Source organism: Ptychodera flava, chromosome 5 (assembly GCF_041260155.1).
Source record: "Ptychodera flava strain L36383 chromosome 5, AS_Pfla_20210202, whole genome shotgun sequence".
Taxonomy (NCBI): domain Eukaryota; kingdom Metazoa; phylum Hemichordata; class Enteropneusta; family Ptychoderidae; genus Ptychodera; species Ptychodera flava.
This window is the reverse complement of record NC_091932.1, coordinates 23,902,607-23,915,766: the sequence shown is the minus strand read 5'-3', so window position 1 is coordinate 23,915,766 and position 13,160 is coordinate 23,902,607. Positions and strand designations below refer to the sequence as shown.

General features: G+C 36.7%; 1 protein-coding gene across 3 annotated transcripts in view; it reads right to left on the bottom strand.

Moving 5' to 3' along the window:
- Positions 1–5,314: 5,314 nt before the first annotated feature.
- The window catches only part of LOC139133332 (protein FAM91A1-like), a 35,489-nt gene continuing 27,643 nt past the window's right edge, over positions 5,315–13,160 (bottom strand). For 2 of the 3 annotated variants that reach the window (XM_070699875.1, XM_070699876.1), the window contains 5 exons: positions 12,736–12,849; positions 12,180–12,243; positions 10,955–11,360; positions 10,019–10,088; positions 5,315–9,378 (listed from right to left, as the gene is read on the bottom strand). In XM_070699875.1, coding sequence (XP_070555976.1) covers positions 9,232–9,378; positions 10,019–10,088; positions 10,955–11,360; positions 12,180–12,243; positions 12,736–12,849 — 801 coding nt within the window. In that variant the 3' untranslated portion in view covers positions 5,315–9,231. The remainder of the gene's footprint in view (positions 9,379–10,018; positions 10,089–10,954; positions 11,361–12,179; positions 12,244–12,735; positions 12,850–13,160) is intronic. The other variant, XM_070699877.1, reaches the window with a different exon arrangement.

Sequence of the window (13,160 nt, the reverse complement as noted above, 5' to 3'; positions counted from 1 at the left end):
CATATTGGATCGTATCATAAAAAGAATTGACGTGCATATCTATGATATTGGTCAATGTCCTTGTACCAGCTTTGAATAAAATCAGTTGAAACATGCCTGAATTATGGCTCTGTACATGAAAAAATCGTAATAAAATGGCCGCCTGGCAGCCATATTGGATCGTATCACAAAACAAATCGACGTGCATCTGTACGACATATGAAGTAATCCTTGTACCAAGTTTGAATGAAATTGCTTCTGGCATCTCTGAGATATCTGCGTGAACGGACGGACGCACAGACGGACGCACGCACGCACGGACGCACGCACACACGCACGGACATGACCAAACCTATAAGTCCCCCCGGACGGTGTCCGTGGGGACTAATAAAATCTCTGCAATGATGCAGCTTGGGGGATAATGCGGTAAATCCTTGAATGGTTGAATAAATGCAATGAAATTTTATCACATTATACACCTGTCTTATTTTTGACTCAGTAGAGCTGCTGTGCCCATGTGGGTAGTTTCATTACCTCCTTGGTCTGCCTCACGATAGCAGATTCTGGCCTAGCTATTAAAGCATATAGCCTGAATTCGGTATGGGATTATGCTGTGCCACTGGTCACATGTGTCTGTCTGTGTACTTTACCTTTCTGCACAATATCATTTCTGCACATTTTACCTTGGTGTATGGTTATTCATAAGTAGGGTGCATGTTGTGTGAAATTTTCTAAAAGTGTTGACCCAAAAAAATGCAATGTAATATTTGCGTCACGTCTATGATGTCATCCATTTGCACATAACAGCTGTACTGTCACAGTCTTCATGGGCAGGACCAGTGTGATTTATACATGTACAATACCAATTGCTGATTAGAATTAAAAATAAATTCTGCTTGATCCATTGCATACCAATCTCTTCAATCAGTAAAGCACGACTAAAGTACTACACTGTAAGCGTATACTGAAGTTAAATTTTGTGGACTACCATTATCCTCAGCAGAGCTGCTTGCTGGAACTGGCCCTGCTGATATTTACCGATGTGAAACTCTACGCACAGTCTGTCGACAGCCAACTTCTGTTTGCTTAATTGATTTATCACCACAAAATTTGTGAAGACTTGGCGTCTTCAATTGAATATAAATATTGTATTTCTATCGCATATTGCCAACCTGTCTTTCCTCAGAAGACTGGCAGAATGGAGATTTTAAAACAATTGTTGAAAAGGGCGCCCTCAACATCAGATCCGTCAAAACTTTTGGCAGTGTGGATCTCCCTTGGTGGGAGGGGGAGGGGGCAGTGCTGTAGGAAAGTAAACAAGCAAATATATACCATGATTTTTATCCCCCCCTTTTTTTGCTCTATGTACACTTTTGACCAAAATAGTGCATAAAATGTTGGGGTATTTTTATTGTTTTTGACTCATTTTGACCTATAGTCAGTTGACCTTGCATTTAAAGTTGCTGCAATACATGTACAGTGTACCAAGTACATGTATATAGTTTTGACCCAAGTATTTGGGCAAAATTATAGACTAATGACAAACCCCAAACTCCCCGGCCACAATTACGAGTAAGGTAAAATTGTAGTTTGCAGTTTGATCCCTGCAGGGTACACCTGTACCCTAATCAAGGGTAATGCTGCTGCTGAAATTCTTCAGTATTTTTTCATAACGTTCACATACTACCATATCTGTTCATGCCATGTAGGACACTCATTTTTTTATCATATGCTACTGTCTCTACTGCACCCAGAATCGCCAAATTGGAATTTTCGCCAAAGCAAAGAGCACACACACAAAAATTTTACATGTCCCATCACGTCTACAAACATATTCTTATTAAAGTTACATAACCAACGTTTATTGACCAACATTTGTTGTAGCTTGATAAAAGCATGTTTTACCGATACTATAATGGTGGCGCTTTGTGGTTGCAAGGTGTTCATAAATCTTGTGACTGGCAGAACAGTTACAAAACAGCCTGAAAGACATTGCTGTGACAAGTAAAAGGCCAAAAGAGAGAAAAACAGCCTAAACGATTTCCATGCACCAGACTGCAGGCGTCACACATCGACTAGAGTTGCAGACTGTTCAGTTCAGTTCAGTTTATTTCGCTAGAAATATAAACTTACATTCACTCAAAAGACACATGGAAAAAAAAATAAAGATAGAGAAATTGGTACAATTGCTAAATTTATGTTCTATAATTTAGCAGGTATTCCTAGCGGGGACCACAATATAGTTCTTCTGAACTAGTCGAGTTGTGGCCCCTAATGTTTATACTATATAGATAACATAAGGTGTACATCTGCGGATATGGACAGAAAAACCTATAGCAATATTTGCAAACTATATTTCATATCAGGGACAGATCAAAAATACATTACGGGAAATCATAAAGCAACAGATCATAAAACAACAAGACAACGTGACCAGAAAACCCCACAACTTTTTGGGAAAATAGTATCAACAGGCAAGTAGCCAGTCTTTTAAATGACGTTTGAAGTGCTTTCTGTCATTTAACTTTTTTATAGAATCTGGAAGTTTGTTCCATAGCATAGTTGCAGCATATTTCAAATTATGTTGGCTCAAAGTAAGATTAACCTTAGGAATATAGAAGTTTTCACCAGTTTTAAGACGTGTTGAATAACTATGAGGCACTGGATCGAGGTAACGATATACCGAATGTGAGAAATGACTATTTTTAAGGTCAAAGATAAAAGTACAAGTATTAAATTCACATTGCTTATGGACATTTAGAATTCCCAGTTGCTGAAATAGAGGGGCGGTATGAGCTCGCGCAGCAGAGAATGTGATAAGGCGGACAACCTTTTTCTGTAAAATTAGGATAGGTTGGAGTAAAGAACTGAATGTATTCCCCCAGATCTCAATACAGTAACAAATATGGGGTAAAATCATGGAATTATAAAGCAAAAGCAAAATTTCTTTGGGGACGATATGACGAATTTTAGAAATAATTCCAACCATCGGGGCGATTAATTTTCTAACTTTATCAATGTGAGCCTTCCAAGTCAAGTGCTGGTCTAAAATTACCCCCAGATAATTTGTCGACGAGACATTCGAGACCATATTTCCATCCACACTCAAGCTGCCCTCTGTATTTACCAGCCTCTGGGGTGTTTTAATTAACATAAAGTTTGTTTTTTCTACATTAACAGTGAGCTTGTTTGCACTGCACCAGTCACAAGCCTTCTGAAAGTCAACATTAATCTGGTCAAGGTTGATGACACTTGTGTTTTTAATAAATTTGAACATATTTGTATCGTCAGCAAATAGACGAAAATCGAATATATCAGTAGAATTTACAATATCATTTATATATAACAAAAATAAAATAGGACCAAGAATAGACCCTTGTGGAACCCCACATTTAATTGACCTATATGACGAAAATACATTGCTTATATTGACGGTTTGTTTACGTTCTGAAAGATAGCTTTTGAACCAGTGTAAAGGCAACCCCCTTATACCATAATAGTCTAATTTTTGTAACATAATGTCATGTGTTCATGTTTTGACAATTAAGACAATCTATTCAGCACCCATTTAATTCTTGAAGAGCATTCTCATCAGTGCTTATACGTGTCGATTTTTTGGGTAAAATAATGACATACAGAGCCATTTTGCCATCAAACTTGTGAAATTTTATTGAAAGCTTACAGTATATAATGATAAGCGTGGAAGCTTTTGCATGTGAAATCTAGAGGCACTCACAGAGTTGTCAAACTGTCTTTCCTCAGTGGACATCAGTGTTGCAACAGTTTTTGTAAAAGTTTCTGCTGTAGAAGACGTACATGTTGGCAAGCACTCAGTAGAGCAACTGTTGAAAAGGGCGCCCTCAATATCAGATCCATCAAAACTTTTGGCGATCTGGACTTCCCCTGGTAGGAGAGGGGGCAGTGCTGTAGGAAGGCTAACAGTCAGATATAATATATATATATATATATATATATATATATATATATATATATATATATATATATATATATATATATATATATATATATCTCCTCCCTTTTTTGCCCTTTGTAGACTTTTGACAAAAAATATTTCATAAAATGTAGGTTTTTTGTCTGCTTTTGACTTCAGATGATCAGTGTTTGAGTCACATTATTCAACAACCAAACAATGACAATACATGACTCAAACAGTTCTTATTTTGCCAGAGATTGAAGACCAAAGAATATGCAGGAATGGAAAAGTTTGTGACTTTCCTTACGTCATTTCTCAAGCTGCAAGCTTCTAATGAAAAGCCTGAATATGGTATGGTTAAATTTCAAAATGGTTATTCAACTGAAGTCAATTAAAATATATGTTTCTGTGATAATAAAGGATAAATTCACAACAGTTCAGTTTTGTCCTAGATCCTGTGAAAAATTTGAGAAATTGCTGTGTGCAATGGTGCAGTCTGGTGCAATCTAAGAGGTGTTTTCAATTTGTCTTTTACCAGAACACTGTTAGAACACTCCAAGGGGGAGAGCACGAACATCAAAAATTTTGAGATATTGATGTGTACAATGGTGCAATCTGACAGGTGTTTCTGTTTACTTGATACAAAAATTACGTACCCTTCTTCTTCTTCTTCTCTACATTTTGAGCACGTCTTCAAAGTTTTCAATCCCCCCTCCCGTTCCTCCCCCCCCCCCCCTCCAGGCCATAAACAATGCTGGCGTCCTTAAGTTAAAATTTCAGTTTTAAAGCTTGATCACAGTTGAGTACTCCCGGCAAGGGTGAGTGCTGCTTGTGAAATTCTACAGTATTTTTTGCAACCCTCACATATACTTAATGAACTCTATCACTGTTCAACTGTCAATGCAATATGTTGGATACTTTTTCATTTTTGTTCATTCTACTGTCTTTACCGTATCCGGAGTCACCAATGGAAATTTTAGTCAAAGCAAAGCACACACATTTAAAATTGTACATGGCCCATCACATCTGCAAACATGTACTTATTAAAGTTACACCACAAACAATTATTTTTAACCAACATTTGTTGTAACTTGATAAAAACCTTTGTGGGTAGGTGTTCAGAAAATCTAGTGACTTTCATTTACAAAACAGCCTGAAATATATTGCTGTGACAAGTAAAAGGCCAAAAAGAGACAAAATCAGTCTAAACAATTTCCATGCAAAGGACTGCATACATCACACCTTGACTCAAGTTTCAAGCTGTATACAAGCTAAAACTGTTCATGTTTTGACCAGACAATGTATTCAGCACTAATTCAGCTCTCACGATGTAAACAGAATTCATATCAATGCATGTACGCGTCGATTTTTATGGTGAAATAATACGACATACCAAGGCCATTTTGTCATCAAACTTTTGAAATTTTATTGAAAGCTTACAATGTACATTGATAGCGTGGCATTAAGACTATCTTACAGAAGAAATGGAAGCTTTTGCATGTGAAATCTAGAGGCACTTAACATTAGGCCAAACAATGCTGGACATGTTAACATTTGCTGTACAAATGTCTGTACTGTCTGACAGTGGATTTTCATGAATACAGTCTATTGGACTAGTGGCCTTTTGATGAAAATATTTTACAAAATCTTACAAATAGGCAGCACATAATCATTAATAACATCGATCAAAACTGAGGAATTAACAAAATTAAAACCTAATTCAAACATAATATGTATTGTCATTGTCTTTAAGTATTCAAAACCATGTATTTCAAGTTATCTTTTACAGTTATAAAGTGGCAAAAAATTTATCACTTTAGATAAGCTTGTTAATTAGACCATTTCACACCTGTTTTTGAGTGTGTTAGCCCGGCATCACAATGCAAAACAATTCAGTTGTTCGCTTAAAGAATACTGGGGTGTCTTCTTTTGCGAATAATTACAAATGTACTCCCTAAGATGATGTTGAATAGTACAAGAGCCAAGCGTTGGCCGAGTCTTTTAGACTTGCAAAAAAGAAAAAAAAAAAAGTATTTGCTTCGTAAAGATTGATGTAATTGCATGACTGGACTAACATACAAGATAATTACATAAAGGCTTAGGCTTAAAAATGTTAACCAGGAAATTTTCACAGATGTTGGTTACAAAAATTTTTGCAATAAAAACTTGAAAAAAAAATAATTATACCACAACATTTGCAGGATGGTGACTCCACAACGTTTACTTTTTGAATCTTTACTATTTTTTTGGTCTCTATGAAATACAGGTCCAAGATTTGTAAAGGTGACGTTTTTTCATGTCTTCTTTTACACAATTGTTTTGCTATTGGGAGTGCAGGTTAAAGTCATTTGGGATTCCAGTTAACATTTGCTCGCTTACAACATTACACAAGAAAACAACAAAGTCTGTACTGTTTACTTTCTAACATTAATTTTGATTTTCAGTACTATTGCGGAAAATCCAATCACACAGATCAGCAGTAAAGAAAGCAAAAATGACTGAATAAATATCTCGAGCTTCAAACACTTTTTGTCATTGTGTAAGGACAATTATTTCAGATTGTACTTAAAATTCACGTGTTTTTGAGGTCCATCATACATGATTTTTTCGTTTGACCATTATTGATGCATATACAGCCAAAATAAATTTCTGATTTAAAAATAAACCCTTATTTACTGGAATTTCTGACCGAAACCAGAAAATCTCTCACCTATATTTCTATGGTAGGAAATCTAAGATTTTCTCTTGGGTTGCCACACAAAGACAGGACGCCACCAATAGCATACAATGATGCTGACGATCTATGAGTAGAACATGGTTGACACACCTCTTTTACCGTATAAGGAAATATGCAAATCATGGTGACCTGAACACTTAAAAGCTGTACATTACTCTTGGATATGTGTTAGCAAAGACAATAATCAGATTTTAAGAAATTTGAAATTTTGGATTGAGTAAGTTTGTAAATGATGGAGAGTTGGAAATACATGTGTCTCCATGCATTGACACAGATGTGCAATGTGTGTTCAGTTCAATTGCACATAACTTCCCTTCCAAACTTTGCTTGAAGCAAAGCACCAGGATACCAGATTCATCTGCTAAATGTCTAATGAAGGAACCAGGCTACAATCTTGGGTCATATGGTAGGCAAACTTTCTCGCGTACTGTGCCTCAAATATGGAATAAACTTCCACTTGAACTTAGAAGAAAGCCCTCGGCAACTAGCTTCAGAAAGAACCTTAAAACAACTACTCGGACAAAGACTAACTAGCAGGAATCCCGACAAATGCATTTTTCATATCAACTACTGGAAGCAAAGTCATTTCATATGACAAAAGAATTCAGCACTTTTGTAACTGTTGACAATAATTGTGAAGCCACACACTCCAAATTTTTTGTATGATGCAGATTGAAACTATCCTAGGGAATACACAAACAAAATAGCAAGAAGCTCAGCACTGTGCCATGTCATATGCTAAGTAGTTTTTAAGTCCTATGCTCCTTAACTCAGTTTATAAATGTGCGCAGAAAGTGCTGGTAACAAATTTGATCTTCGGAACTAAAAATTCTGAAGGCTTTTGAATACCAGACTTCTCTCAGAAACACCATACCTTTATTAATTCCAAAAGATCTATGCATAATTTTACAAGATCAAAGGCAAATCTGACTCGCCACTCAGCTGTTTGGCTAAATGTTCCAACGGCACACAAGCAGTCTCTTGACCAATCCGAATCTATGTTGTGAAACCCATTTGAAATGCATAGCCAATCACAAGACTTCTTTCACAAACAACCTACATAGTAGCCCATTATACCTTGTATCTATACTGACCCTGATAATATTTACTTCATGAAAAGAGTATGTTTGCTTGAAAGGAATTGGAGTTGACTGTAAATGTAAGATAAGTCGTCTTTATCACCACAGCTGATCAACTTTCAGTTTTCTAGAACACTTATTTCATCTGTAAATCTGGTCATTTTAGTTTGGAGTTGCGGACACCAATAGAAAAGACCTGTAATGAGATTGTAGTGGAAACTTTGACTCTAGAAAACTATTTCTAGGGCCAACATGTATTATAAGATTAAGTTTACAATCTAGTCGTTTTAGTTCGGAGTTGTTGGACATGAATAGAAAAGAGAAGTAATGAGATCATGAAGGCATTAGTTACATTTTTTTTAGAATATGAGAGAACAACTGTAAACAATAGAGTTGATCGCAATTTTAGGTTTGTTGCTAAATATAGCTGCATGCACACGACTTTGGACAACGCTGCCTAAAATTCGGACAAATTTTTTCGTTGTATGCGCAGATGTTGTTGCAGCTTGAGTCTGAGCCACAAATTCACGTGAATAAGTGTGACTTTTAGTAGCCATTGTAACACTAGCAGGTTTTATTTTCGTCATTTATGTGGAAAATGCAGACAAATATTTATTTATCATATTAATGAGGGAGAACAGTGACGTCATTTGTGATCGGCGCTATTATCTTTACAGTATTTTTCTTGAGTAAGGTGTGATGTACTTTGTTCTACTGGCAGATAGAACTATTCAAAACATTGTAGAAATCCAAAGGCAGTTAATACTAACAAATTTGTCAAATATACTCTGTACAATCCAATTGTCCTCCCCTGGGAACTGGACAAAGCACTCATAAACGTGACTGAAAGGTTGCAAAAAGATATACTGAAAATAATTTTAAATGACAGAATGATGAAGATCATGTGCACACATGCGGAAGAAAAAAAGTTGCGGTGAATTTGGTCTTTTCAGGGTGTAATGGCTACTTGTTGAAGATTTGCTGTAAATATTAATAAATAATCAAACGCGACCAAAAATTTTATACTGTTGACGTCATTTACAGATTCACAAATACTAGAACAGTCATGGCTGCTTGGTAAGATTGTTTGTTTGTTAGATCTACACACTTTCCTCCACTGATGGGGGCTAAAATATCACAAAGCTCTTCTTCTCTAAGTCAGCCTATTGTTACACACCTCTCTGATCAAAAAAGCTTTCCAAAGAGTTGAAAAATTTCAAAGTTGGTCACTCGTAGAAAAAGCAATGAACTCTATCATTGATTTCTAAGTTGCACACCTTTGTATAATTCTTTTTTAATTTGCTCTAATTTACAATTTACGGAAAAATACAGATAAAATATACATTCTACAGGTTTTGAAGTCCTAGAGTGCTTTTTTTTTATGTGTTGTGTGTGTTAGACACGATAGTTCTAATAGGTGAATAAAATTGATGAAGTACAGAAATTTTCTTAAGAGTCGTGAGAATGCTACAGTTGTAAAGAGGCGACTCCAATAGACATGATCAGTTGTAATTCCAGATCTGCAGTTTTCCATCATGGAAGAGGATGTTCCTAGTCGGCAGGGGTATACAGGATTCAGTACTTTGATTAAAATTCACAGACTGCGTCGTCGTTGAGTCTATACTGCTCTCTGTTTTGACACGTGTGTTCTGCAAAATTAAAACAAAAATGATGAAATATATTACATGATTGGTCGATATACCAAGACAGCTCTAACTTCAGCATCGCAAATCAAACTATGCAATTTTCTTGATGGTAATTTCTGAGGACAGTTTTTTTAACAATGGTGCATTTTCGTTTCTATTACTCTGTTTCCATTAGTGTCACCTTGTTCCTCTAACTTCAGTAAGTGTCTCTTGTTCAGTCCATCTCTTTCCTAAGTATAGACTATTACTTTCTAAATGTGTGTATGTACGGTACACGATATAACCTATGTACCCATCTGATAGTAATACTCCTGTAGGGTTTTGTGTTTTTTTTCTTCTCAAATCAAATGAACACTCTCTGGCTTTGTGGCTCTCATGGTAGCAAAAAGCTATTTACCTCATGCACATTTCATGAAAATTAAATAAAATATCATGTCTTTGACATTGAAATCTCAACCAATGGCATTACCAATGAACCCACTCTCTGTATTGTGCATGACTAAACTCTGGTTTCACTTTGCCAGGATTCACGCAGACTCCTACCTGTATTATCTCATTACTTATCTACCATAAGCATTGTAATTTGGGGGTACAACGAGAAAGCAAGTAGTCATAATAGATTATCATCCATATGTACACATACCTGCTGCCTGTCTATGAAACCAAGAACCTGGAGAGACAACTTCCGACTGGAATGTAATAACTTTGCCAGACTGAAATATAAATTTAAAATAAAATATCCTGGTAAAATTTGTACCGGTATGCCATGTTCAGAACTGAATTTGAACCTGAACAGTCATGATTATTAACCCTTTTCCTGCCAAGTCCATATTTCACCATCAGGTCAAGATGGTGAAAATTAATGAAACACAATATATTCCATATGGTGTACCGTATTTTAACATAATACTGTACATTTTAAGGCTGTTGAAAACATAAATACTGTAAACTTGATTTTTTTGACTAAAGATGCTATAACAGACCAAACCAAATGGGTGAAGATACGTCATGTTTTGGCTCAATACCGCTTTTTACTGACTTGGCTGATGGGGAAGTGATACTGTCTGGCAGGAAAAGGGTTAAAGAGCATTATTTCAACACACTACATTCAGTAACATTATAAATGAACATCCATGGATTAACATTCATATATGCGGGACATGCTTTTCACATTGTGTGCTATACCATAGCAAAAAATTTCTAAAGACACCGTAGGTTGGGTTATGGTGTCCTCATCAGCCAGGTTAGCTTCTCTTCAACTGGTTACTTAAGACTGAAAAGACTGACCTGGACAGCAGGTTGTACTGGCAACCATCTTCTGATAGTGAAAGCCGGAACCCTAACCACTGCCCTACCGCTACGAGACAATTTAGCCCCTGTGACCTAGCATGCCTATATTTTGATAAACAGTGCCTTTGGGTTTCATTTGACCAGACTGTTGAGGACATATCATCAGTGTACAACAGAGAACATGTGGCATAGCAAATGCGGGTTGTGGGAGAGTCTAAGCACACACGAACGAAAACTAACTTATCAGTCATTGTGATTGAATTTGCATATAACTCTGATAGTGTCTCACCTCTCCCTGCTGCAGAGTTTATGCTTGGCTATCCTGTGACAGACCGCCTTATTTGCATAATCATCAAAGAGAGGAATTCCAAAGAACAAGTCCAAAGGCACCCAGTCTTCCTCCGTCTCCATGACAGCACTCGCTGCGCTTCCTTCCACATCAAGTGTGAGTTTCTCTCTCAGAGCCTTGGCACCCTCATCTTGGTTGCCAGGCAACGACTGTTCTGCTTCACTATCAGGAAGCTCTTGTGTGGCGTCCTGGATCTCCTTGACGACCTGCGTTTCCTGTAAATTTGTATCGTCTGGTTTGCCCGTCTTGAGCATTGTAATGTAGCCACAGGAGTGGCTGAGGTCCAGTTTGTCTGAGAGTTTTCTAATGATTGGGTGAACCTCCATGTTCCTCCTACTGAAAGCACCTAGACAGTGTGGTGACGGGAGTGAAAATGCCATGAAAACATCAACATCTACACAGTACATATAGTATACCAGGACGCTAAGAGAAGTATATGTTGGTGTACTGGGACTGTACACTGCTTTGATGGAGATTGTAAATCCGATGAATAAAAAGTACCACCTAGGGGACAGATATTCGGACTCTCGATTTTGTCAGTATTTTGTGGTCTGCTGTTTGTGGGGGCTAATTTTAAAACTTGGAGAAATGCTGCAAATTTTGGCCTTGGTAAAGTCTTGTTATTGTTTACATGCACTGGTTTTCAAGTTCTTGTACTGGACATAGTTATTTCTTAACCCTTTGAGTGCTGTAATTTTTCCAGCCAAAATTTTTGTGCACCACTTTTCCAATTTTATGAATTTTTCTGTAAATTTTCAGATAGTTTTGGATCAAATGGACATAACTTTCCGTAGGCTACAGTTTTTGATCAAAATTTTCAGGAAAATCTAAATAAATGGTGAGACCTGAAAAAAATTGTGTGCGTTATATTTTAGAAATGTGACAAAAACTGACCTTAGCACTCAAAGGGCTAAGATGAACAGGTACATACTCACAGAAAGACACAGAGACATGTATTATGCACATAGACACATCTAGATATCAAGAAATACATACGGGTGACAGATTTATTCTGGTCCAATAAGGTCCTACTCCAAATGTATTTAAAATGTCTCAATTACAATAGGCTTACATGTTTGGCTTTTAACAATATTTTACAGCTGCATTTTCAAAAGTGAGAGATGGGGTCAGAGGTCATTATGTTCATGATCAAAATCCACCCTACCTGACACACTATTGAATGGAAAAGGTACAAAGACTACTTCACCATCATTCTGCCAACCATGAGCCTGGATCAAGAAATCAAATGTAAAAAATTCCATCATTTTTACATGGTAGACCGAACCATCATCAATGCCCATATTTGTAGACTATAAAAATTAAAGGATATATCAAATGCTATACTCATAATCAAAAATTGTAGTTTATGTACCAGTTGCTATTTCATATTTATGATTACTGGTCTGGTCCACAGGTCACTGACCTGAACTAATGCCAACATGGTGACATAACACACTGTCTTTATATTGCTGTCGTTGATACCTTTGTTGAGGGGAAATGCTCGATGATAAATTTCTGATTCACTTGTTTGGAAGTGTTCCTCCTTTTCAGGTTCTTTTGATAACCATTTACTCGTGTCACACTTGAAGCAAGATTATGCTTTGAAGTGATATCACAAATTGCACCGAAATTTTCCAAAATACCAAATCAGATAGCTGTGTAAGAGAAATAAAAAAGATTGCCCGTGCTGTGAACAAGTCAACGTCTAACTAAGAGCTTACCTGTATAAGAACAGCAGAGTGAGTCAAGGCATCGTTGAGCGTTAGCAAGACATTTGACGTACTGACAATACCAGGGTCATGACCCCATGTGGTGATAAGTAGTCTTTCGTAGTCCTGTGGTGAAGGAAAATACCATGACAATGTTTCACCTCTATAGTAGTTTCTCTACTATCTATGATGCAACTCAGTTGTGTATATGTGTATCAGTAATTGAGACTGAGTGGGCAACTTTCCAATTTTGTATTCTGTTCTTAGTTTTCTGAAGTTTTCTTGACATCAAATACCTGGATGAGTTTTATTACCAATTACAAGTTTCTGTCAATGACCATTTCAACACCATACTTCAAGCATTTCCAGCACAAGTAGGCATCTCCACGGCAATAAGAGTATCTGTATGTCTGTACATATATAGATGTGCCTATCTC